The 24,086-nt window shown below is 39.0% G+C and overlaps 1 protein-coding gene across 1 annotated transcript in view; it reads left to right on the forward strand.

The window, feature by feature from the left end:
- antxr1b (ANTXR cell adhesion molecule 1b) overlaps window positions 1-24,086 on the forward strand; it is a 74,397-nt gene that overhangs the window by 26,731 nt on the left and 23,580 nt on the right. Inside the window, exons 11-16 of the mRNA XM_061926774.2 lie at window positions 7,185-7,254; window positions 7,353-7,431; window positions 11,021-11,116; window positions 11,191-11,238; window positions 14,857-14,949; window positions 23,229-23,396. Of these exons, the coding sequence (XP_061782758.1) occupies window positions 7,185-7,254; window positions 7,353-7,431; window positions 11,021-11,116; window positions 11,191-11,238; window positions 14,857-14,949; window positions 23,229-23,396 (554 nt within the window). The remainder of the gene's footprint in view (window positions 1-7,184; window positions 7,255-7,352; window positions 7,432-11,020; window positions 11,117-11,190; window positions 11,239-14,856; window positions 14,950-23,228; window positions 23,397-24,086) is intronic.

Consider the following 24,086-nt stretch of genomic DNA (forward strand, 5'->3'; position numbering starts at 1 on the left):
CACACAGACCATTGACACGTACAAGTGATGAGCATGCAGAAATGACAATTATGAAAAAGAAAATGCTCTCTCCCTCTGTGTGTGTGACAATGTTGGTCTTCAGAAGTATATTTAGAAGCTTTTGGTCAAATCTAAGTACCGCAATATTTTTCGGATTATAAGTCACTCCGTAGTATAAGTCGCACCGGCCGAAAATGCATAATAAAGAAGGAAAAGAACATTTATAAGTCGCACTAGAGTATAAGTCGCATTTTTTGGGGAGATTTTTCGCCAGTCCCTTATAAGTTATAAGGGACACAAAAAAGCACATTTAATAAAAAAAACGTTATTATGGTCTTACCTTTACTAAGTTATAAATGAAGTCCATGCGCCGCTGTAGTGCTGGATTAATGCACCTCCTGACAGGAGTGTTATATCAACTAAAGCCCTCACTTAAACTTTCTACGTGCAAGATTGAATCTATTTAAAAAAGTGTAACCGAGGGTTTATAAATGTCGCCTATACTGTAAGAAACTACAAAATAACAAACACGGAGGCTCCAGTTTACACGAGGACCACTTTATTTACCTTCTTTCAAAAACCTCCGCTCCACTACAACATGTCATCACTTCAAAATAAGAGCTCAAGGCATATACTGTATAACAGCGCATAACAGGAACTTAACATCACAAAGAGGAAAGCCCATAAAAATAGGTTACAAAAGTTATTTAATAAGAAGCCAAAAAATGCAAAAACAATAATGTTCGTGTTGGAGGAGTTTTGAATTAGGTACACCTGCAGTCTGCAGGTGTACCTAATGTTGTGGCCCTGCAGTCATTCACAACTCCTCCAACACGAACAGTATTGTTTTTGCACTTTTTGGCTTCTTATGAAATAACTTTTTTAAATAGATTCAATCTTGCATGTGGAAAGTTTAAGTGTGGGCTTTAGTTGATATAACACTCCCGTCAGGGCTCGCAATCTACAGCGGGGGTGCAGGAGGCGAGCCTCAGCCAGTGCGTCTTTTGCAGCCGTTTTATGATCGCTCAGCACAAGAAATACGCTACACACATACAGTTGTTGACAAAATACACTGTACATTATATACCTCAGCTAACTAAACTATGGAAATGTATAATATAGTTCATATAGTAATACGGTCTCACTGCACAGCAGGCCAGCAGTTAGCCGAGTCATTGCGCAATCCATGGTGAGGCACAAATGAGTGACGTGCCTCTTCTCAGTATTTGAACGGCAAATGTGAAAATTCAGCGATTTTATAAATAAAAATAATCTAAAACTGGTGAAGTTAAATGGAAAATAACTTTATAGTATAATCACTGGATACATTTAACAATTTAATAATTTTTTTTTTTTTTTACATTTTTTTTTCTTTCCATGATTGAGGCCTCTAGTAACTTCACGTCACTGCCCAACAGACTTAGAATATTGGGTTGCATCGCATAATATATATCACAAAAACTGCCCTTTACATGTTTATTTTGGATGTTTTGGTGAGGTCAAAACAGGTAAATATAGCAAAATGTGAAAAAAAAACCTAGCAGTATTTTGGTTTGCAATAGTTGAGTTATGTCACATAATATACCACAAAACCTGCCCTTGCTAATGGTGAAATCCATCCAAAAAAAAGCAGAATAGAAAAATAACATACGTATTCAACCCAGCAGACTTGGAATATTTGAGTTACGTCATGTAATATGTTACCAAAGTTATTCCAAAAGAAAAAAATACCAGTGTGATTGCTAAGCGGACCCCACCAAAGTGCACACCCAAGTTTTTAAAAACTGTTTTGTCCCGCACAGACAACACTTGTGTTGTAGAAGACTCTCATTATCATGAATAATGTCATTGTGGTCTTCGATTAAGGGCTGAACTTTGATTGATTGACAATTGAATATAATGACATTGATATTTCCTATCCAAAAACACAAACACATTGTTTAGATTTAGCCCAATCTGTTGGGTGATGGGTGAAGGGAAAGTGGTCTCTTGCCCCCCGCCCCCAGTCTGCTTAGGATCAGCTGGTATAACACTCAGGCCTTCTCAGATGTCTGAAGTTGGGGGGAATGTGGATCCCATCGAAAAGGAGCCGCGTCTTTGCACACATTTGACACCAGGCTCCTCGGCCAAGTGTAAACAAACCACAGCCCTGCTCGTTGGCCTTCTTTCTCACTTGCAAGAGGGGAAGTGCAGGAATTTAGTTACAAAGGGGAAAAAAAATAATTAATTTGCGATTGGTCTCGTTGCTGTATAACTATCACTTTGTAAAAGTTTTTGTTTTGCATGCAGAAAGCTTCAAAATCAACTTCAAGCTTATAAACAACACACTACAGCTGTGGTCAATTAACAAATATAGAAATACTGAAGGTAGTTCTTTCAAAGTGAAAAAAATGGCATTTGGTGATGGAAAAAAAATGTAATGACCTGTTTAATACACAGGTTTAATTGCCGCTTGTGTTACTTTATCTCTCTATAAGCTAATTAGTTGAAAGAAATTAATGTCATTTAAACCAAAGTCACTTAAAATGTTGAAAAACATTGTTTTTTTTATAATGATTGTGTGAATTTTATTGTAGGTTATTTAATGAAGTAGTTGGATTAGCACATCAATAAACAATAAAGGCTTAATGGTCATTGCACTACTTAGCTACAACCAGTGAGGCGCTGTTGGTTTAGTCTGCCCTATATTGGCCTCAAAACAATTATATGATCATTAATTTTCCCAGTTCATCAATCAAGGAAATGTTATTGTATAGAAATAAAAATATAAATTGTATGTATTTATGCAATATTTGTCATTACATAGTATTCATTTTCAAGCATTTTTATTAAAATGCACTTGCACAGATAAAGGCCTCTTTCCCTAATATGTGCCTGGTACTCTCTGCAGTTGGGGAGCACAATTTTAAAGTTAAAGTTAAAGTTCCAATGATTGTCTCACACACACACTAGGTGTGGTGAAATTTGTCCTCTGCATTTGACCCATCCCCTTGTTCACCCCCGGGGAGGTGAGGGGAGCATTGGGCAGCAGCGGTGCCGCGCCCGGGAATCTCACAACCTACCAATTTTAACGGAAATGCTTTACTTAAGTAGTTTAAAATAGGTTAAAAACTTGTTTTGCTTTTGCTTTGTAGATACAGAATCTCACATGCATGCATCCATCTATAACAGGGGTGTCAAACTCGTTTTCATTGATGACCACTTCGCAATTACGGTGGCCCTCAGAGGGCCACTTTTAACAATGAGTAATACATGATGTATATATATATATAATAATATATTTTTTGACATAAGCTTAAAAACTGGCAGCTCAGTTACCAGAGTTTTACAGTAAAAAACAGTGTTTTTACAGCATATAAAAAATGGAATAAATGGAAAAACCATACCACTGTTCTTAGCAGTAAAATTCATGCAACAAAGCTGCTTTTTTTTTTTTTAACCATAAAATCTTGTTGTTTTAATGTTTTTTTTGTTTGTTTTTTAATGTTTTAGTGTCTTACTGTACATGGAAATATGGAATGTATCTATTGTCAATTTTACATTCTACAAGTTGATTGATAACTTGTTTTGAAATCATAAGTCAGGCAGATATTTAAGTACAATATTTATCTTTATTTTAACAAAAAATACTTTTGGAATACATGATAACATAACATTTTGATTTTGATAATATTGAATTTTAAGAGATATGCAATTGCATGCGGCACATGATTTTTAGTGTCAAAAAGGAAAGAACAAATATATTTAGTAAGAAAAGATTAAGCATTTTAATAACGCACATTATTTCCAGGCTTTCGCGGGCCACATAAAATAACGTGGCGGGCCAGAGTTGAGTTTGACACCTGTGATCTATAATCTTTATTTATTATTATTATTTTTTTATATTCATTCATACCCTAATTATCTTAGTACACTGCAAAAAGTCACTGTTCAAAAACAAGACAAAAAATTTAAAAAATGAGGGGTATTTTACTTGAACTAAGCAAAATTATCTGCCAATAGAACAAGAAAATTCGGCTTGTCAAGACTTTCCAAAACAAGTAAAATTAGCTAACCTCAATGAACCCAAACATACCTTAAAATAAGTATATTCTCACTAATAACAAGTGCACTTTTCTTGGTAGAAAAAAAAGAAACCTTTTTGCTCAATATGTTGAAAAATATTCTTAAATTAAGTAAATGCTAGTGCCATTATCTTGACATAATGATATGCGCTCGGCATCATGATTGAAATTATTACTTTAAAAAAGTAGTTTTATACTTGTGAGTGTTAATGACACAGCTTTACAACAGTTGATATTCTAGTTTCAAGCATGTTTTACTCAATATAGGTCATCAAATCTCAGCAACAAGCTGTAATATCTTACTGAGATCATTTAGGACCAAAACAATAAAAACAAGTAAAACACTCTAACATAAAATCTGCTTAGTGAGAAGAATTATCTTATCAGACAGAAAATAAGCAAATATCACCCTTATTTGAGATATTTAATCTTACTTAGATTTCAGTTTTTGCAGTATATTTACTTTATTATCTTGTACCATTTGATACATTGTATTTAGTCAGGGATTATTATTACCATAATATAATTATATATATATAATTATGTTCATATATTTTGGTTTTTAAAAGCCATCTGTCAATTGTCACATATGACCATTTTTTTTCAATTTCCTAATGGCCGCATTAAAACCATACTTGCCAACCCTCCCGGATTTTCCGGGAGACTCCCGAAATTCAGCGCCTCTCCCGAAAACCTCCCGGGACAAATTTTCTCCCGAAAATCTCCCGAAATTCAGGCGGAGCTGGAGGCCACGCCCCCTCCAGCTCCATGCGGACCTGAGTGACGTGTTGACAGCCTGTTCTCACGTTTGCTTTCCCACCATATAAACAGCTAATGATCGAGGGCGAGTTCTTGGTTTCTTATGTGGGTTTATTGTTAGGCAGTTTCATTAACGTCCTCCCAGCGCGGTAACAACACACAAAACAGCAGTCAAGTTTTCGTCTACCTACCGTAAAGCAGTTGGTGTGCCGTAAACAGCAATGTTGTGACACTTTTAAACAGGACAATACTGCCATCTACTGTACATGCATATGTGACCCACCCATAAAGTGTCACATTTTTGTGTTGATTTATTTATTTTATTTTGTGGTTTGAATTAGTTTTTGGAGCTGTCATTACACATTTATCAGTATTGACATTGGTCAGTAGGGGGCAGTAGGGCGTTTCTTCCCAATTGAATGCTATCACCTGCAGACCGGAAGTGTCTTGTCATTCTGATGAGCGCGACCAGTCTGTGAACAATTGAAACGTCCTGTGTGCTTTTTTCCTCCTGTATAACAGGTTAGTTTTGGTGAATCAACTTACTGAATAATATCCATGTGATCTTTATAAGTTTAAGTACACATTCTGATGGTGGAGCCTAACTCTAAAGTGTTTGTGAGTTGTAGTTTGTATTTGTGAATGAATCCAGTGCACAGCTGCAGTAATCAATACAAAAAGGCGACGTGAGTGCGCAATGTTTATATAGGAACTTCTGATCCTAATTCAGACTCCCAAATTAGAGCTCCCGTTTTCTTATTGATTTTATAATGTATATTTGTATAATGTGTGTGTTCTAGAGATGCGCGGTTTGCGGGCACAACCGCGGAGTCCGCGGATTATCCGCGGATCGGGCGGATGAAATTAAAAAAAATTAGATTTTATCCGCGGGTCGGGTCGGGTCGGGCGGTTGAAATAAAAAAAAATTAGATTTTAAATAGATTCAGGCGGGTGGCAGTTAAACCAATTCGGAAATATATATACATAGTTAAATGTTGTTACCCACATACGAAAAACGAGCAGGCACCTGCTGCATATGCCACAACAGAAGAAGAAAAAAAAAGAGATGGACACTTTTACGGAGCGGAGAAGGGACGCCTCGCCGGGGTCCGGGACCGAGGCCCCTTCCCCCGAGAGGGCCCCACCGGGAGCCGTAGCTGAGGCGATCCGCGAGAAGGGCCCGACGCACGTCCAGGGTCACCACCGCGCCCACCGCACCGACACCCCGCCTCGTCCGCCTTCGCCGCGGCCGGCGTCACGCGCAGCAGGTAAGCAGCTTACCTGCCCGCCACCCCCGTGGCCGGGGTCTGGTAACAGGGGTCACTCCGCGCGCTCCGCCCGCGCAGCTTACCTGCCCGCCACCCCTGTTGCCGGGGGCGCGTAACAGGGGTCACTCCGCGCGCAGTGCGCTCACGAAAGGGGTGGGGCTCACCCTGGTTGATATAGACAGCAGGACGGTGGCCATGGAAGTTGGAACCCGCTAAGGAGTGTGTAACAACCCACCTGCCGAATCAACTAGCCCTGAAAATGGATGGCGCTGGAGCGTCGGGCCCATACCCGGCCATCGCCGGCAGCGAGACGCGCTTGGAGGTGCGCTCAGCGCGGCTCCCATATGATTGCGCACTGGTGTGCGTCTGGGTCGTGACAGCGTGGCACGCGAATGTCTGTGCTGCATTGGATCAGTCTCCTTTCTTTAACAGGCAAAAGCTTTATAACCTCACTAATGCCTTGCATCGTCTATATTAGATACATAACAACGGGCGGGTGCGGGTGGGTGCGGTTCTGATCAAATGTTAAAACGGGTGGATGGCGGATGGTTGACGACTTTCTGATGCGGTTGCGGATGAAATAATTGCCTATCCGCGCATCTCTAGTGTGTTCTGAAATAGTGACAGAGAATAGAACAATGGACAATTCAACCCTTAACTCAACAATGAGTAGATGAGTGTTATATGTGTGTATATGTGTAAATAAATGAACACTGAAATTCAAGTATTTATTTTATTTATATATATATATATATATATATATATATATATATATGTGTAATAAAATATATATATTGCTAGAATTCACTGAAAGTCAAGTATTTCTTATATATATATATCTTAACCACGCCCCCGCCCCACCCCCGACCACGCCCCCCACCTCCCGAAATCGGAGGTCTCAAGGTTGGCAAGTATGATTAAACCACAGGAAGTGAACAAACTATCAGTAATTACCGAGACATGGACATGTCTCTTTCAAACATATTATTGCATGCAAACATGTCCTGTTCATTTCTTTTGTAACTTTGTTGAGCATGTTTGAAATGAATGAACCATAAACTAACATGTTGAGCTTTTAATCATCTTTGCACAGTGAAAAGGCCTTTGGTGGTGAGAGACACCTACCTTCTGTGCCCGGCTCCCGTTTTGGAAAAGGAGGGAATGTAAGTACTATTCTAATGAGCGTGTACTCTTTTATTCCCGGCAAATTGTCGAGAAATCTCATTCCTCTCATTGACACCGCGCTTGCTTTTCTCTGCAGGGCCGCCACGCTCCACGTCAGCATGAACAACGGCCTGAGTTTCATATCCAGCTCCGTCACCATCACCGCTGTCACTTGTGTGAGTATGACGCCGAGGGCGAGGAGAAAGCCAAACTAAACCCACCATCTTTGTTTTCCAACACTACCCTGACATCACTATGCTACGTCATATCTCCTAATGACTCTTAAGTTCTCCTTAGCTCCCACTGATCCTAAAATCTTGGAAGATTTGAAAAACATCTGCCACACATACACCTTCTGCTTTGTGTTACCTGGACTTGGAAACATGATGGAAAGTGTTATTTTAAAACCTTGTTTCAAAGCACACGCCCCAAAATATGCATAATTAAATAATATTAGCAGGCATAAAAGCCCCCGCCCCCACATAAAAAAAAGAAAATGTTTACTCTGAGCAGACATTCTTTGCTCAGGCCAGGCCAGGTCGGCTGTCACCTTGACTGCCAAATGGAACAGAGACATATTTTAGTCATCAATTGCAGACATCCAAGTCTGCTATCAATTATACTCAGGACTTTGTGAAAACACTACCTTTGCAGTCCCTATTTTTGCTCTGGGAGGGTTTGATCGTGTCCAGATCATTCTCTGTGGACATCCTATACTGTATTTTAAGGAACAGCATGCAAAATTTACTGCTGGGAAAAAGCAATACGTTTTACGCAGCTGTGTGAGAGTGTGTCGTAAAAGCAAGTTGTTACCAAGATGTACAGTATGTGAGTTAGAGCGGGACCTGACACTACTTACTGTAAGTGCGTGTAAATACAGCACTACCTCGGCTAAAAAAAAAGCTGAATCGTATGGAAAAAACGAAGCAATTGTTCCCATAATAAAGGAAATCCAATTGATCTATTCCAGTGGTTCTCAACCTTTTTTCAGTGATGTACACCCTGTGAAATTTTTTTTAATTCAAGTACCCCCTAATCAGAGCAAAGCATTTTTGGTTGAAAGAAAGAGATAAAGAAGTAAAATACAGCACTGTTATCAGTTTCTGATTTATTAAATTGAATAACAGTGCAAAATATTGCTTGTCATGTCTGTATTATCATGTTTTGTTTTAAGTCATGTTTTGTTTAGTTTCTGTCTTTTCACTCCCTTGTCTGGTCACCATAGCAACCATTAGTTTTCACCTGTCACGTCACGCACCTGTTTCACGTTTTGAGTCACGCACCTGCTTTCACTAATCATGTCCATAGTATTTAAGTTCATTCATTTTCTGTTGTTCGTCCTGACGATCACACCACATTTATGCTCTGTCCATTCCTCTAAGATCCTGCTTCATGTCCCTTGTCAAAGTAAGTTTTGGTTCCATGTTTATAGTCTTTTTGTTTTTCATAGTTTGTTCTCCGCCACTGTGCGCGCTTTCATTTATTCCTTTTTTTTTGATAATAATAAATCATGTACCTTAATTCCCGTCTCGCCCGTGCCAACTTTCCGTTGCATCCTGGAAAAGCAAACTCCCAAGATCAAGTCGTGACATTGCTCATTTGTAGTGGTCTTTCTTGAACTATTTGGAAGAAAAAGATAGTTTTTTTATTTATATTTATAAAGGATTTTTGAATTGTTGCTATTTTTAGAATATTTAAAAAAAATCTCACGTACCCCTTGGCATACCTTCAAGTACCCCCAGGGGTACGTGTACCCCCATTTGAGAACCACTGATCTATTCCATACACGGCAACATTTTAACACAACACATTTTATAGGGAATATTTATAGTTTAGATATTGGGTTTCACTATGTACAGCGCTTTGAGTCACTAGAGAAAAGCGCTATATAAATATAATTCACTTCACAGTTTTTACATGCAGAAAACAATGCAAAATGTCAGTCCGATATTAGAAAACAGAAGTATTTGATGATGTCAAATCGCAGATATAAGTTCCGATACAAGCGGTCCTGCAGCGTGTCAATAGTGCAACAAACACGACTAAAAGATTTGGCCGTGCAGACAGTGTACGATCATTGCCTGCTTCCACATAAAAGTCAGGCTATTAGAACATTTTTATTAGTCATGATTAGGGATGTCCCGATCCAGGTTTTTGCACTTCCGATCCGATACCGATATTGTTTTTGCACTTCCGATCCGATACCGATACTGACCGATACCGATACTGGCCTATCCGAGCATGTATTAAAGTTTAAAGTTATTTAGCCTACTTAGTTGTCAGAATCATGTTGAAAAGGGTTTTAGTACTCTTGATAACAACTCGCCAGCTGAATTAGGGGAGTTTGAATAATACACAATGGTTGGTAGCTGAGATAGGCTCCAGCGCCCCCCGCGACCCCAAAGGGAATAAGCGGTAGAAAATGGATGGATGGATGGGTTGGTAACAAGAAACTGACCTGTTTATTCAAGGATAAACACAAAATAGACACAATTATACATGACAAACAGAAATGGCATCATTGAAACTAGGGCTGGACGATATTTTAAGGCCATATTGCGATACACGATATATATCTCGATATTTTGCCTTAGCCTTGAATGAACACTTGATGCATATAATCACAGCAGTATGATGATTCTATGTGTTTTGATTGATTGATTGAGACTTTTATTAGTAGGTTGCACAGTGAAGTACATATTCCGTACAATTGACCACTAAATGGTAACACCCCAATAAGTTTTTCAACTTGTTTAAGTCGGGATCCACTGATTCATGATACAGATATATACTATCATCATAATACAGTCATCACACAAGATAATCACATTGAATTATTTATAATCCAGGGTGTGGAGGGGGGCGCCGGATGTAAGTGTCAAAAAGACAGCCAAAAGAGTTTGATATGAGAATAAATCTAAAGTTAAAATATAGGGTAGAAATGCACCCATTTGCAGGAAATGTAGTCTTGATTTTCAAAATGTTCTTTCAAGGCTTGCATGTCTACATTAAAACATTCTTCTTCATACTGCATTAATATATGCTACTTTTAAACTTTCATGCAGAGAAGGAAATCACAACTAAAAAAAAATCACTATTTTTTTCATACGGTGTTGATCTGGAAATGTTTGCCTCGGCATTTTGATGGTGTGGACGTGTGGCACCGAATGGAGATAAGCGTCTCGACAGACGTTACAATATTTGAACAATGATGACGAAAACTGTTTTCTCTGTCGTGTCCGTGTGTCGAAAATTGTTATGCGCTTATTTTTTTATTTGATTTTGTGCGTGGCATAGATTTGCCGTGCGCAGAGGACGTTTGAGCAGGCGCGCACCTTAGCAGCTGCGCTAGCATCACAGCTAACGTTAGCCATGCTGCTACCTCTCTGCTGGGAGAGGACGTATACGTATGTGACGTATGACGTGTGTAAGAAGTTGCGCTTGCTGTCTGTGAGAAGGAGACAGAAGAAGGAGTGGGAAGAGCCTGTCGTGCAATGCCAGCAGCTAAAAGCAACTGCGTGAGAATCCACAGACCTGTGGATGTGTTGAAGGTGTGCTGGAAAATGCGGAACGGAAATAGGGAGCAGCAGAAAAGTGGAATGTATTATTTAAATCTGTGCGTTGGAAAACACGGACCGGAGTTTTTTTTAAACTGGATCTGGATCGGCATTTTCCCATGCCTTGCCGATACGCATTTTTTTGGCAAATATCGGTATTTGGATCGGATCGGGACATCCCTAGTCATGATTGTGTTTTTCTGACCAGTCTGATGGGACCTTTGTGGCGATTGCTCTGCTCATCCTGCTGCTCCTGCTCATCTTTGCTCTGCTGTGGTGGTTCTGGCCTCTCTGCTGCACCGTGGTAAGCTCCAGCACAGTTAATACTAAGTATTCTTTTAGAAGGACACTTTTAAAACCTTCCATGATTCCATGCAGGTCATCCATGAGCCACCACCACCACCACCGATAGAGGACGACTTCTCAGTAAGTGATTCGTACCATTTTAAGTTAGTATTATTTGCGCATGATACAACAGCGTTTTGTTCAGGAGAGAACACACAGAAGATAATACAAATAATAACAGAAGAAATGAACAAATTAAAGGGGAACATTATCACCAGACCTATGTAAGCGTCAATATATACCTTGATGTTGCAGAAAAAAGACCATCTATTTTTTTAACCGATTTCCGAACTCTAAATGGGTGAATTTTGGCGAATTAAACGCCTTTCTATTATTCGCTCTTGGAGCGATGACGTCACAACGTGACGTCACATCGGGAAGCAATCCGCCATTTTCTCAAACACCGAGTCAAATCAGCTCTGTTATTTTCCGTTTTTTCGACTGTTTTCTGTACCTTGGAGACATCATGCCTCGTCGGTGTGTTGTCGGAGGGTGTAACAACACGAACAGGGACGGATTCAAGTTGCACCAGTGGCCCAAAGATGCGAAAGTGGCAAGAAATTGGACGTTTGTTCCGCACACTTTACCGACGAAAGCTATGCTACGACAGAGATGGCAAGAATGTGTGGATATCCTGCGACACTCAAAGCAGATGCATTTTCAACGATAAAGTCAAAGAAATTTGCCGCCAGACCCCCATTGAATCTGCCGGAGTGTGTGAGCAATTCAGGGGCAAAGGACCTCGGTAGCACGGCAAGCAATGGCGGCAGTTTGTTCCCGCAGACGAGCGAGCTAAACCCCCTGGATGTCTTGGCTCACACCGTCCCTTATGCCACCGAAGATGATCAAGAGAAGAATATCGACCCTAGCTTCCCTGGCCTGCTGACATCAACTCCAAAACTGGACAGATCAGCTTCAGGAAAAGAGAGCGGATGAGGGTATGTCTACAGAATATATTAATTGATGAAAATTGGGCTGTCTGCACTCTCAAAGTGCATATTGTTGCCAAATGTATTTCACATGCTGTAAACCTAGTTCATAGTTGTTAGTTTCCTTTAATGCCAAACAAACACATACCAATCGTTGGTTAGAAGGCGATCGCCGAATTCGTCCTCGCTTTCTCCCGTGTCGCTGGCTGTCGTGTGGTTTTCGTCGGTTTCGCTTGCATACGGTTCAAACCGATATGGCTCAATAGCTTCAGTTTCTTCTTCAATTTCGTTTTCGCTACCTGCCTCCACACTACAACCATCCGTTTCAATACATGCGTAATCTGTTGAATCGCTTAAGCCGCTGAAATCCGAGTCTGAATCCGAGCTAATGTCGCTATAGCTTGCTGTTCTATACGCCATGTTTGTTTGTGTTGGCATCACTATGTGACAGGAAAATGGACGGGTGTATATAACGATGGTTAAAATCAGGCACTTTGAAGCTTTTTTTAGGGATATTGCGTGATGGGTAAAATTTTGAAAAAAACTTCGAAAAATAAAATAAGCCTCTGGGAACGGATTTTTAATGGTTTTAACCCTTCTGAAATTGTGATAATGTTCCCCTTTAAAAAGATGGTTTGACAAAAACAGACTATCGTTGAAACTCAGTAAAACTAAAATAATGCTATTTGGTAACAGTAGAAGAGAAAGTCAAACACAAATACAAATAGATGGAATAGAAATTGAAAGAGTAAATGAAACCAAATTTCTAGGTATAATGATTGATGATAAATTGAACTGGAAATCTCATGTAAAAATATACAACATAATAAGCAAGAAACACGTCAATAATGAATAAAGCAAAACATGTTCTAGACCAAAAATCACTTCATATTCTCTACTGCTCGCTAGGGTTACCATATCTGAGTTATTGTGTAGAAATATGGGGAAATAACTACAAAAATACACTTCATTCATTAACGGTGTTACAAAAAAGATCAGTTAGAATAATACATCATGTTGGATATAGAGAACATACAAACACTTTATCTATTGAATCAAAAATACTGAAATTCCACGACATAGTGAATTTGCAAACAGCTACAATTATACACAAACTATAATCTTCTATCCAAGAATATACAACAATTATTCTCAACAAAAGAGGAGAAATATAATCTTAGAGAAAAATGTAATTTAAAACATTTGTATGCAGGTACAACACTTAAGACCTTCAGTATATCAGTATATGGAATTCAATGATGGAATCATACTTGCCAACCCTCCCGGATTTTCCGGGAGACTCTCGAAATTCAGCGCCTCTCCCGAAAACCTCCCTGGACAAATTTTCTCCCGAAAATCTCCCGAAATTCAGGCGGACCTGAGTGACGTGTCGACAGCCTGTTTTCACGTCCGCTTTCCCACAATATAAACAGCGTGCCTGCCCAATCACGTTATAACTCTAGAATGATCAAGGGCGAGTTCTTGGTTTCTTGTGTGGGTTTATTGTTAGGCAGTTTCATTAACGTCCTCCCAGCGCGGTAACAACACACAACAACAGCAGTCACGTTTTTGTCTCCCGTAAAGCAGTTCGTCTGCCGTAAACAGCAATGTTGTGACACTCTTAAACAGGACAATATTGCCATCTACTGTACATGCATATGTGACAATAACATCTACGGCTTTTAGAGAGTGCAGTGCACAACTGCGCACACAACAAGGAGACGAAGCAGAATGCATCATCAGAGAGGGTGTTCAGCATGGTTGGAAAAATAGTGACAGAGAATAGAACAAGGATGGACAATTCAACCCTTAACTCAACAATGAGTAGATGAGTGTTATATATATATATATATATATATATATATATATATATATATATAATAAAATAAATATATATATATATATATATATATATATATATATATATATATATAATAAAATAAATATATATATATATATATATATATATATATATATATATATATAGCTAGAATTAACTGAAAGTCAAGTATTTCTTATATATATATATATATATATATATATATGAAATACTTGACTTGGTGAATTCTAGCTGTAAATATACTCCTCCTCTCTTAACCACGCCCCCAACCACGCCCCCCCCCGACCACGCCCCCCCCACTTCCCGAAATCGGAGGTCTCAAGGTTGGCAAGTATGGATGGAATGGATTAAGCAAAGCAATCAAACAATGTATTAATATGATCCCCTTCAAGAAACTCTTCAAACTTAAAGTGTTTACAAAGTACAAAGAAGAAGAACCATGATAAACATTCTGAATTTATTTCATCCATCCATTCATTTTCGAGATAATCTTACTCATCTCACCATATGAAATGTAACTTACTTCACCAATTATTATTTATTTATTTATTTACTTTTATAGTGATTACTTATGGAATATATTGTGAATAAATTGAGAACAGGAAATGAACAAAAGTTTTAGAAACTGCCATGTAAAAGAAAAAGGGTAGGATTAAATAAGCTCTGCTTCTTCCTACTCCTTTTCGAACATGTTGAAAAGAGAAACTGGAAATTGTGATGTATCATGTTGTATGCATGCATGTTCCAAATAAACTCAAACTCAACTCAACTCAACTCAATATGTTTGAATGGGTTCTTTCATGCTTTGGTGGAAATTGGTTCGTAGCATGGTCCTGCATGGAAAAAAACAAGGGCGTTAAAAATATGGCCAAGAGACATTGTGCTTGACCTTGCTGTGATATAAGTGTGCAACCTTCCTTCTCTTCCCAGGACGACGAGGATGATTTTCACAAGAAGAGATGGCCCACGGTGGACGCCTCGTATTACGGAGGCCGCGGCGTTGGAGGCATCAAAAGAATGGAGGTATGCGTGGTCTTACAATAAAATAACCTTGATGCTGCAATTCAAAACCACATTTTCTCACCAATCGGTACCTGTTTTTGTGTATTCGGGATAAATCCAGGAAATTTGAAATCAAACTTTGGAGGCATGGCCGACATATTTATACAACAATCTTCCATTCCTTCATACTCGTTTGGAGTTTGCATAACCTGTGACATTTTTTTTAAGTGTGATGTCAGCGGATTATCCATATATGGTAAGAAAGTGACTCGGAAGTGCTTTGCGCGAGTCCGCCATTGTAGTCCGACGCTGTCGTCAATAAGCTCCTTCTTTTTCTCTATCCTCTTGTTGTGGGTTTGTACGTGCACATGCACTTCATCCTCCGCTGTTGCCACTTTCTAATACAAAGTAGTGTAAAGTCCCAACTTCTGTCAGTCGATTCGCTATGGAAGCGCTAAAAACTACAGCATGAATGATGAGGAGAAGAAGCAATCGAAGTGGAGCCACTTAAATAAGACCGCCCACAAAACGGTGCGTCCTGAAAAGAAAGCGGCTTGAAGATGGTCTGTAAAATATAATCCATACAACATTTTGACCAAAGAACCTTGTAGACCACAAGGAAATGTTTTAAATGTATAAAAACAATCCTAATATGACCCCTTTAACAAGTGTTTTTAGTAACTTTTATGAGTTTGCATAGTAGAGTTTTAACTTGCACTTACAGTGACAAACTGTAGTTACTGACAGTGGTTTTCTGAAGTGCTCCTGAGCCCATGTGGTGATATCCTTTACACACTGATGTCGCTTTTTGATGCAGTACCGCCTGAGGGATCGAAGGTCACGGGCGTTCAATGTTGGTTTTCGTTGATAGAAAAAAATTTTTGCGACGATAAAAAATATCAATGTAATCTTAATAGTATCGACTAGATACGCTATTGTACTTGGTATCATTACAGTGGATGTCAGGTGTAGATCCATCCATGGCATTTCTTTACATTCAGGGGTGCTAGCTTATGTTTCCTTAGCTATTCCTCGTCCTGGTGCAAAAGGTGCAATCCCTAAATTCCTTGCAATAGCTGGTTGAGAAAAGGTTTTTCTTAAACTGTTCAACAATTTGCTCAGGCATTTGTTGACATAGTGGTGACCCTCGCCCCATCCTTGTTTGTGAATGACTGAGCATTTCATGGAAGCTGCTTTTATACCCAATCATGGCACCCACCTGTTCCCAATTAGCCTGTTCACCTGTGGGATGTTCCAAATAAGTGTTTGATGAGCAGTCCTCAACTTTCTCAGTCTTTTTTGCCACTTGTGCCAGCTTTTTTTAAAACATGTTGCAGGCATCAAATTTCAAATGAGCTAATATTTGCAAAAAATAATTTGAATGTTAAATATCTTGTCTTTGCAGTTTATTCAATTGAATATAAGTTGAAAGGGATTTGCAAATCATTGTATTCTGTTTTTATTTACCATTTACACAACGTGCCAACTTCACTGCTTTTGGGTTTTGTCCAACAATGTAACATTAAGGAACGGGACAAGAGGATACAAACATTAGCAATGCTACCATTGCTATGTGAGCTACTATTCTAACATTACACTCACATTTTAGAAGAAGAATAGAATAGAATGGATTTTATTGTCATTATATTTGCATATAACTAGATTAAGGACTCCAACTTAAGGTGCGGTAGTGGAAACAAGTATGGGATAAAAATAAATTACACAAGAAGTAATAAAGATAAAAAATAAGAATTGAAATAAACAGACTACTATCCAATAAAAATAATAAGCGATCCTGTACAATATACAAAATACTGTACAATATACAGAACAAGACAAGAGTACCGGAGTGATAACAATCAGTGTCGGCTGTATTGCACTCGAAGGGTAATATTGCACAGTAGGGTATTAGGGTAGGGTATTGTATAGGGGTGAATTAATATTTAAAAAAACATGTCAGGTTAGCATAAGACAAACACTGATCAAAATCTACTGTCAAGACTTGATCTTGGGTGTTTGCTTTTCCGGGATGCAACGGAAAGTTGGCTCGGGCGAGACGGGAATGTAAGTACATTTTTTATTTAAAGACTATAAATACAGAAAAAAGGATCAAACAAAAAGCGCGCACGGAGGCGGAGAATAAACTATGAAACCAAAAGACTATAGCAAAAAAGTACAAACGAAAAGCACGCACAATGGCGGAGAACAAACTATGAAACCAAAAAGACTATAAACATGGAACAAAACTTACTTGGCTTGGACAAAAATAGTTGCATGAAGAATGGACATGGTAAGAATGGACAGAGCATAAATGTGGAGAGGTCGTCAGAAAGACAAACTGAAAAACACTGAACTTAAATACTACAGACATGATTAACGAAAACAGGTGCGTGACTCAAGACGTGAAACAGGTGCGTGACGTGACAGGTGAAAACTAATGGGTTGCTATGGTGACAATCAAGAGTGCACAATGAGCCCAAACGTGGAACAGGTGAAACTAATGGGGTAATCATGGAAACAAGACAAGGGAGTGAAAAGACAGAAACTAAAGAGTCCTATAACTAAACAAAACATGACTTAAAACAAAACATGATTACACAGACATGACATCTACCACTTCTGTAGTTGACCCAAATAATTGGCAGCGCTTTATTTTAAGATGTGTAGTAAAGCCTTTAAAAAAACAAAAAACAACAACAACAAAGCTGTCCTGTGAAGTATGTACAAGGTGGGTCCATCTCGCTAGGGGTGTCATGTCCATGTGGAAGGAGGTTTACCTTTTTATGACGCCATAAAAACCTGCAACTTTCTTTGTGTGCCCCGCCTCTCAAAAGTGGAGCAAACAAGTAAGGCAGGCCTCTTTGGTGTTTAAAAACAGGCTCTAGGGCAGGGGTCGGCAACCCAAAATGTTGAAAGAGCTATTGGACCAAAAATACAAAAACACATTTGTCTGGAGCCGCAAAAAATGAAAAGCCATATTACATACAGATAGTGTGTCATGAGATATACATTGAATTAAGAGGACTTAAAGGAAACTAAATGACCTCAAATGTAGCTACAAATGAGGCATAATGATGCAATATGTACATATCGCTAGCCTAAATAGCATGTTACATACCTGCCAACTACTCCGGTTTTCCCGTAATTAGTACGGTTTTCATCAACCTATTCCGGGTTACGGTTGCAGTGATAAAAAATACGGTTTTTCATTAATTAAAAAAAAATTTTTTTTTTAAATGCGCGAGGCTATTTATAGCACCGCTGCCAAGCACGAGGCACCTGTTGCCATTGTTTCCAAACGAGCGAACGATCATGGAATCAGCCGGAGAAAAATCGCAAACGAGTCTTAAACCGAAAAGAAAACTGCAGTCATTCCGTGAAGAATATTCAAAAGCCTATCCGGGAATAATTATCCGTTCCAAAAAGGGTGAAAACTACGCGAATTGCACCTTGTGCAGACAAGATTTTTCGATCGGACACGGAGGAATTAGCGATGTAAAAGACCACGTTGGGACAAAAAAACACAAGTCTAATGCCGTTGCTAAATTTGAATTTTAGCCACAAAAAGGTGATGACACCAATGTTATCTATTGGAATTGTTTAGTACTGTTATACTGTTAAAAGTGTTTATACTATTTATGCTTTCAAGTCCAAGTTGAAGAAATCTTGTTAAATGTTGACAGCATAACTACCAAAATACAGAAGTATGTCCTTAATATTTTTGCAGTGCTATTTCTGTTGAAAAGTTAAAATGATTACATTAGAGATGTGATGTGCCACTTTTCAAGTGTCTGATGGCTTAAATTAATTTTCATTAATTTTTCATATTTTGAATTCTTTTGAAAGGCTTACAAAAAAACTACATTTGAATTGTAATTCCATGCTATTGACAGGACTATTAATTTTAATGAAGTTATCTTACCATGTTTACAGTATGATAATTGTGATAGAAATGTGAATTTTAGGCACAGAATATTTTTTACAATTGAACAAGGCAGTAGATTATACAAGCTTGGACAGAAAGTTAATAATGACACCAATTTTTTTTTTTAATGGAATTGTTTAGTACTGTTTTACCATTTGTTTACTGTAAAAAGTGTTTATACTGTTTATACTTTCAATTAACAAATTGAAGTCTTGTGAAAGGTTGACAGGATGACTGGCATTAACTGTCAAAATAATTTCAAACTATTGAAGTTAGCTTACAGAATAAACATGTCAATCAACCCATATGATCTTTGCTGTAATATTTTTGTTTTGAAAAGTCACTGTGACTGATAGAAAAGTGATGGTTTTAGCAACATTTTAACCTGTCTGAATGCTAATAATCATTTTGCGTCGGGGGCCCCCACCAGGACTTTGTCCTGGACCTACCGGGGCCTGCGGCCCCTGGACCCTGGCTACTAGGTTTTTTTTATTTCAAAAGTTGGCAGGTATGCATGTTAGCATCGATTAGCTCACAGTCATGCAGTGACCAAATATGTCTGATTAGCACTCCACACAAGTCAATAACATCGACAAAACTCACCTTTGTGCATCCATGCACAAAGTTAAAAGTTTGGTGGACAAAATGAGACAGAAAAAGGATAAAACACGTCCTAGGAAGTCGGAGAAAGTTATACATGTAAACAAACTAAGGTGAGTTCAAGGACCGCCAAAATTAGTAGGACAAAACGGCGCTCGCCAAATACTCGAATCAGTGAAGCATGTTTAATATAAACAGTGTGCTTTATAACAATTAGGGAGGTTTGTGTCATGTTTGTCCTCCTACAGAAAACATACTAAAACAAAAAATATTTTTTTCCCCCCTCATCTTTTTCCATTTTTCATACATTTTTTAAAAAGCTCCAGAGAGCCACTAGGGCGGCGCTAGAGCCGCGGGTTGCCGACCCCCGCTCTAGGGACACATTACTGCTGGGACATCATTACAGAGTCAATTATGCACAATAGGTGACCTTCAAAGTGTATTCCACTTCCACTGTTTGCTTGAGGACACGAGGGCACATACTTACACGGCGCCTGGGGATCGCTATGACATGTTGTGATGCTTCAGGGTATTTCCTCCTTTGGCGTCGGTGCCCTGTGAGCACATCTGTCAGCACTTTGCAGCGAGTGTGAGGCTGTGCTACATCACGACAGCAGACTTTCGCTTAACGGCACAAACGAGAGGTCAAGAGGGGTCGCACATCTGTCCTGGATGATGAAAAGTCAAGGAGATGACACGGTCTCAGTAGACTCTTCTGCACACCCATGGAAAATATGTATTATGTATTTGCTGAAAGGCTTCACTTTTTCGACATAACCACTCGTTACCCTAAATGTGCTGACAGTTTGTTTTTTCCTGAAATTTCTGTGGCAAAATGAGGAAGACCTATTTGAATGATTTACCAGCCATTCCACCCAATCAGAAAATAAAATGTACAAACACACTTTAGAATTAAACTTTAAAATACTTTTTTTTTTTAATTTAGCAAAGTGTCCTTCACTTTGCACTGCAAAAAGTCAGTGTTCAAAAACAAGAAAAAAAAAAAAATACAAAAATGAGGGGTATTTTATTTGAACTAAGCAAAATTATCTGCCAATAGAACAAGAAAATTTGGCTTGTCAAGACTTTCCAAAACAAGTAAAATTAGCTAACCTCAATGAACCCCAAAATACCTTAAAATAAGTATATTCTCACTAATAACAAGTGCACTTTTCTTGCTAGGAAAAAAAAACGAGACTTTTTTGCTCAATATGTTGAAAAATATTCTTAAATTGAGTAAATGCTAGTGCCATTATAAAAGTTAAAGTTAAAGTACCAATGATTGTCACACACACACTAGGTGTGGCGAAATTATTCTCTGCATTTGACCCATCACCCTTGATCACCCCCTGGGAGGTGAGGGGAGCAGTGGGCAGCAGCGGTGGCTGCGCCCGGGAATCATTTTGGTGATTTAACCCCCAATTCCAACCCTTGATGCTGAGTGCCAAGCAGGGAGGTAATGGGTCCCATTTTTATAGTCTTTGGTATGACTCGGCCGGGGTTTGAACTCACAACCTACCGATCTCAGGACGGACACTCTAACCACTAGGCCACTGACATCTTGACATAATGATATGCGCTCGGCATCATGATTTTTTTTTCCATGCTTGAAGTAAGAAATTATTACTTTGAAAAAGTAGTTTTATACTTGTGAGTGTTGATGACACAGCTTTGCATCAGTCTAGTTTCTAGCATGTTTTACTCAAAATAGGTCATCAAATCTCAGCTACAAGCTGTAATATCTTACTGAGATCATTTAGGACCAAAACCCTTAAAACAAGTAAAACACTCTAACATAAAATCTGCTTAGTGAGAAGAATTATCTTGTCAAACAGAAAATAAGCAAATATCACCCTTATTTGAGATATTTCATCTTACTTAGATTTCAGTTTTTGCAGTGTGCTAAATACAATTTGACATACCTTCACTGTAACTGTACACTTTACCATAAAACTTCAGAAATGTTTGTTTTATTTTTCTTTACACAGTTGTGCTACTCCTTAACCTGTGTATACTTAAAAATGTCAGTTTTTAAAGAAAAACAAAACCAATTTAGTTAGAATTCACACTTTAGTCACATGGTACACAGGACGTTGTATCATTCAGATCTGGTGGAGGCCAAGAGAAGCCTAAAATACATTTATTTTTCTGTACCGTATTTATCGGAGTATAAGTCGCACCGGAGTATAAGTCGCACCTGCCGAAAATGCATAATAAAAATGGAAAAAAACATATATAAGTCGCACTGGAGCCCGGCCAAACTATGAAAAAAACTGCGACTTATAGTCCGAAAAATACGGTATGTATGACTGATTATTTAATCTAGGAGGGTGAGGGTTAACATCTCAGCACAGTCCTGTTACCTAAATGATTGTAAAAATTATTTATTTTGTTGTTGAATCACTGCTATTAATAATTGATTATTGAATTATTGAATCACATGCTATTACTATAGATATAATTCACCTACAGGTATTTCATTCTAATGTCAATAACTCACTCCTGTTACTTTCAGTCCTGTTATTTCAATAACTCATACTTGCCAACCTTGAGACCTTCGATTTCGGGAGGTGGGGGGTGGGGGGCGGGGGCGTGGTTAAGAGGGGGGAGTATATTTACAGCTAGAATTCACCAAGTCAAGTATTTCCTATATATATATATATATATATAGGAAATACTTGACTTTCAGTAAATTCAAGTTATATATATATATATATATATATATATATATATATATATATATATATATATATATATATATATATATATATATATATATATATATATATATATATATAAATAAGAGAAATACTTTAATTTCAGTGTTCATTTATTTACACATATACACACACATAACACTCATCTACTCAATGTTGAGTTAATGGTTGAATTGTCCATCCTTGTTCTATTCTCTGTCACTATTTTTCTAACCAACCTACTCAGTGGCCTAGTGGTTAGAGTGTCCGCCCTGAGATCGGTAGGTTGTGAGTTCAAATCCCGGCCGAGTCATACCAAAGACTATAAAAATGGGACCCATTACCTCCCTGCTTGGCACTCAGCATCAAGGGTTGGAATTGGGGGTTAAATCACCAAAAAATGATTCCCGGGCGCAGCCACCGCTGCTGCCCACTGCTCCCCTCACCTCTCAGGGGGTGATCAAGGGTGATGGGTCAAATGCAGAGAATAATCTCGCCACACCTAGTGTGTGTGTGTGACAATCATTGGTACTTTAACTTTAACTTTAGATGTTATTGTCACATATGCATGTACAGTAGATGGCAGTATTGTCCTGTTTAAGAGTGTCACAACATTGCTGTTTACGGCAGACGAACTGCTTTACGGTAGACGAAAACGTGACTTCTGTTGTTGTGTGTTGTTGCCGCGCTGGGAGGACGTTAATGAAACTGCCTAACAATAAACCCACATAAGAAACCAAGAACTCGCCCTCGATCATTCTACAGTTAGAACGTGATTGGGCAGGCACGCTGTTTATTTTGTGGGAAAGCGGACGTGAAAACAGGCTGTCGACACGTCACTCAGGTCCGCCTGAATTTCGGGAGATTTTCGGGAGAAAATTTGTCCCGGGAGGTTTTCGGGAGAGGCGCTGAATTTCGGGAGTCTCCCGGAAAATCCGGGAGAGTTGGCAAGTATGCAATAACTCATCCTCAACTTATGAGCTTCATACAAATAGACAACAAAGGCGCCAGAGATGGACCGCTACACATTTTGAGTAGTTCAAATTCGTGTACGATCAGATTTGGTTGTTTCCTTGCAGGTGCGCTGGGGTGACAAAGGCTCCACCGAGGAAGGAGCCAAGCTGGAAAAAGCAAAGAACGCTCGGGTTGTGATGCCCGAAGACGAACCCGATCTGCCGCCTTCATCGCGGCTGCACTACAACGTGCGAAAACCCGCCCACCCTCACAAGTGGTACTCCCCCATCAAGGTGCTTTTGTTTACGTTACATCACAATATAAACAGACTGTAGGACACAGTTATAAACTACAACACGTATTATTAAACCTACTCATGCTCACTTATTACATGTTAACATCACTGGAAAAGGCAGATGGTCGCCAACCTCTAAATAAGGGATGTCCTAACTAGAGTTGTACGATAATATCGGACTGCCGATATTATCGGCCGATAAATGCTTTAAAATGTAATATCGCAAATTATTGGTATCAAAAAGTAAAATTTCTGACCTTTTAAAACGCCACGGACATAGGGGGAAGTACAGAGCGCCAATAAACCTTAAAGGCACTGCCTTTGCGCGCCGGCCCAGTCACATAATATCTACGGCTTTTCACACACACAAGTGAATGCAAATCATACTTGGTCAACAGCCATACAGGTCACACTGAGGGTGGCCGTATAAACAACTTTAACACTGTTACAAATATGCGCCACACTGTGAACCCACACCAAACAAGAATGACAAACACATTTCGGGAGAACATCCTGCACCGTAACACAACATAAACACAACAGAACAAATACCCAGAACCCCTTGCAGCACTAACTCTTCCGGGACGCTACAATATACACCCCTCGCTACCCCCTATTTAGTGTTGCCAATCAACCTATCCCCAGGTGCATGTCTTTGGAGGTGGGAGGAAGCCGGAGTACCCGGGGA

The sequence above is a fragment of the Nerophis lumbriciformis genome, linkage group LG32, assembly GCF_033978685.3.
Source record: "Nerophis lumbriciformis linkage group LG32, RoL_Nlum_v2.1, whole genome shotgun sequence".
NCBI lineage: Eukaryota > Metazoa > Chordata > Actinopteri > Syngnathiformes > Syngnathidae > Nerophis > Nerophis lumbriciformis.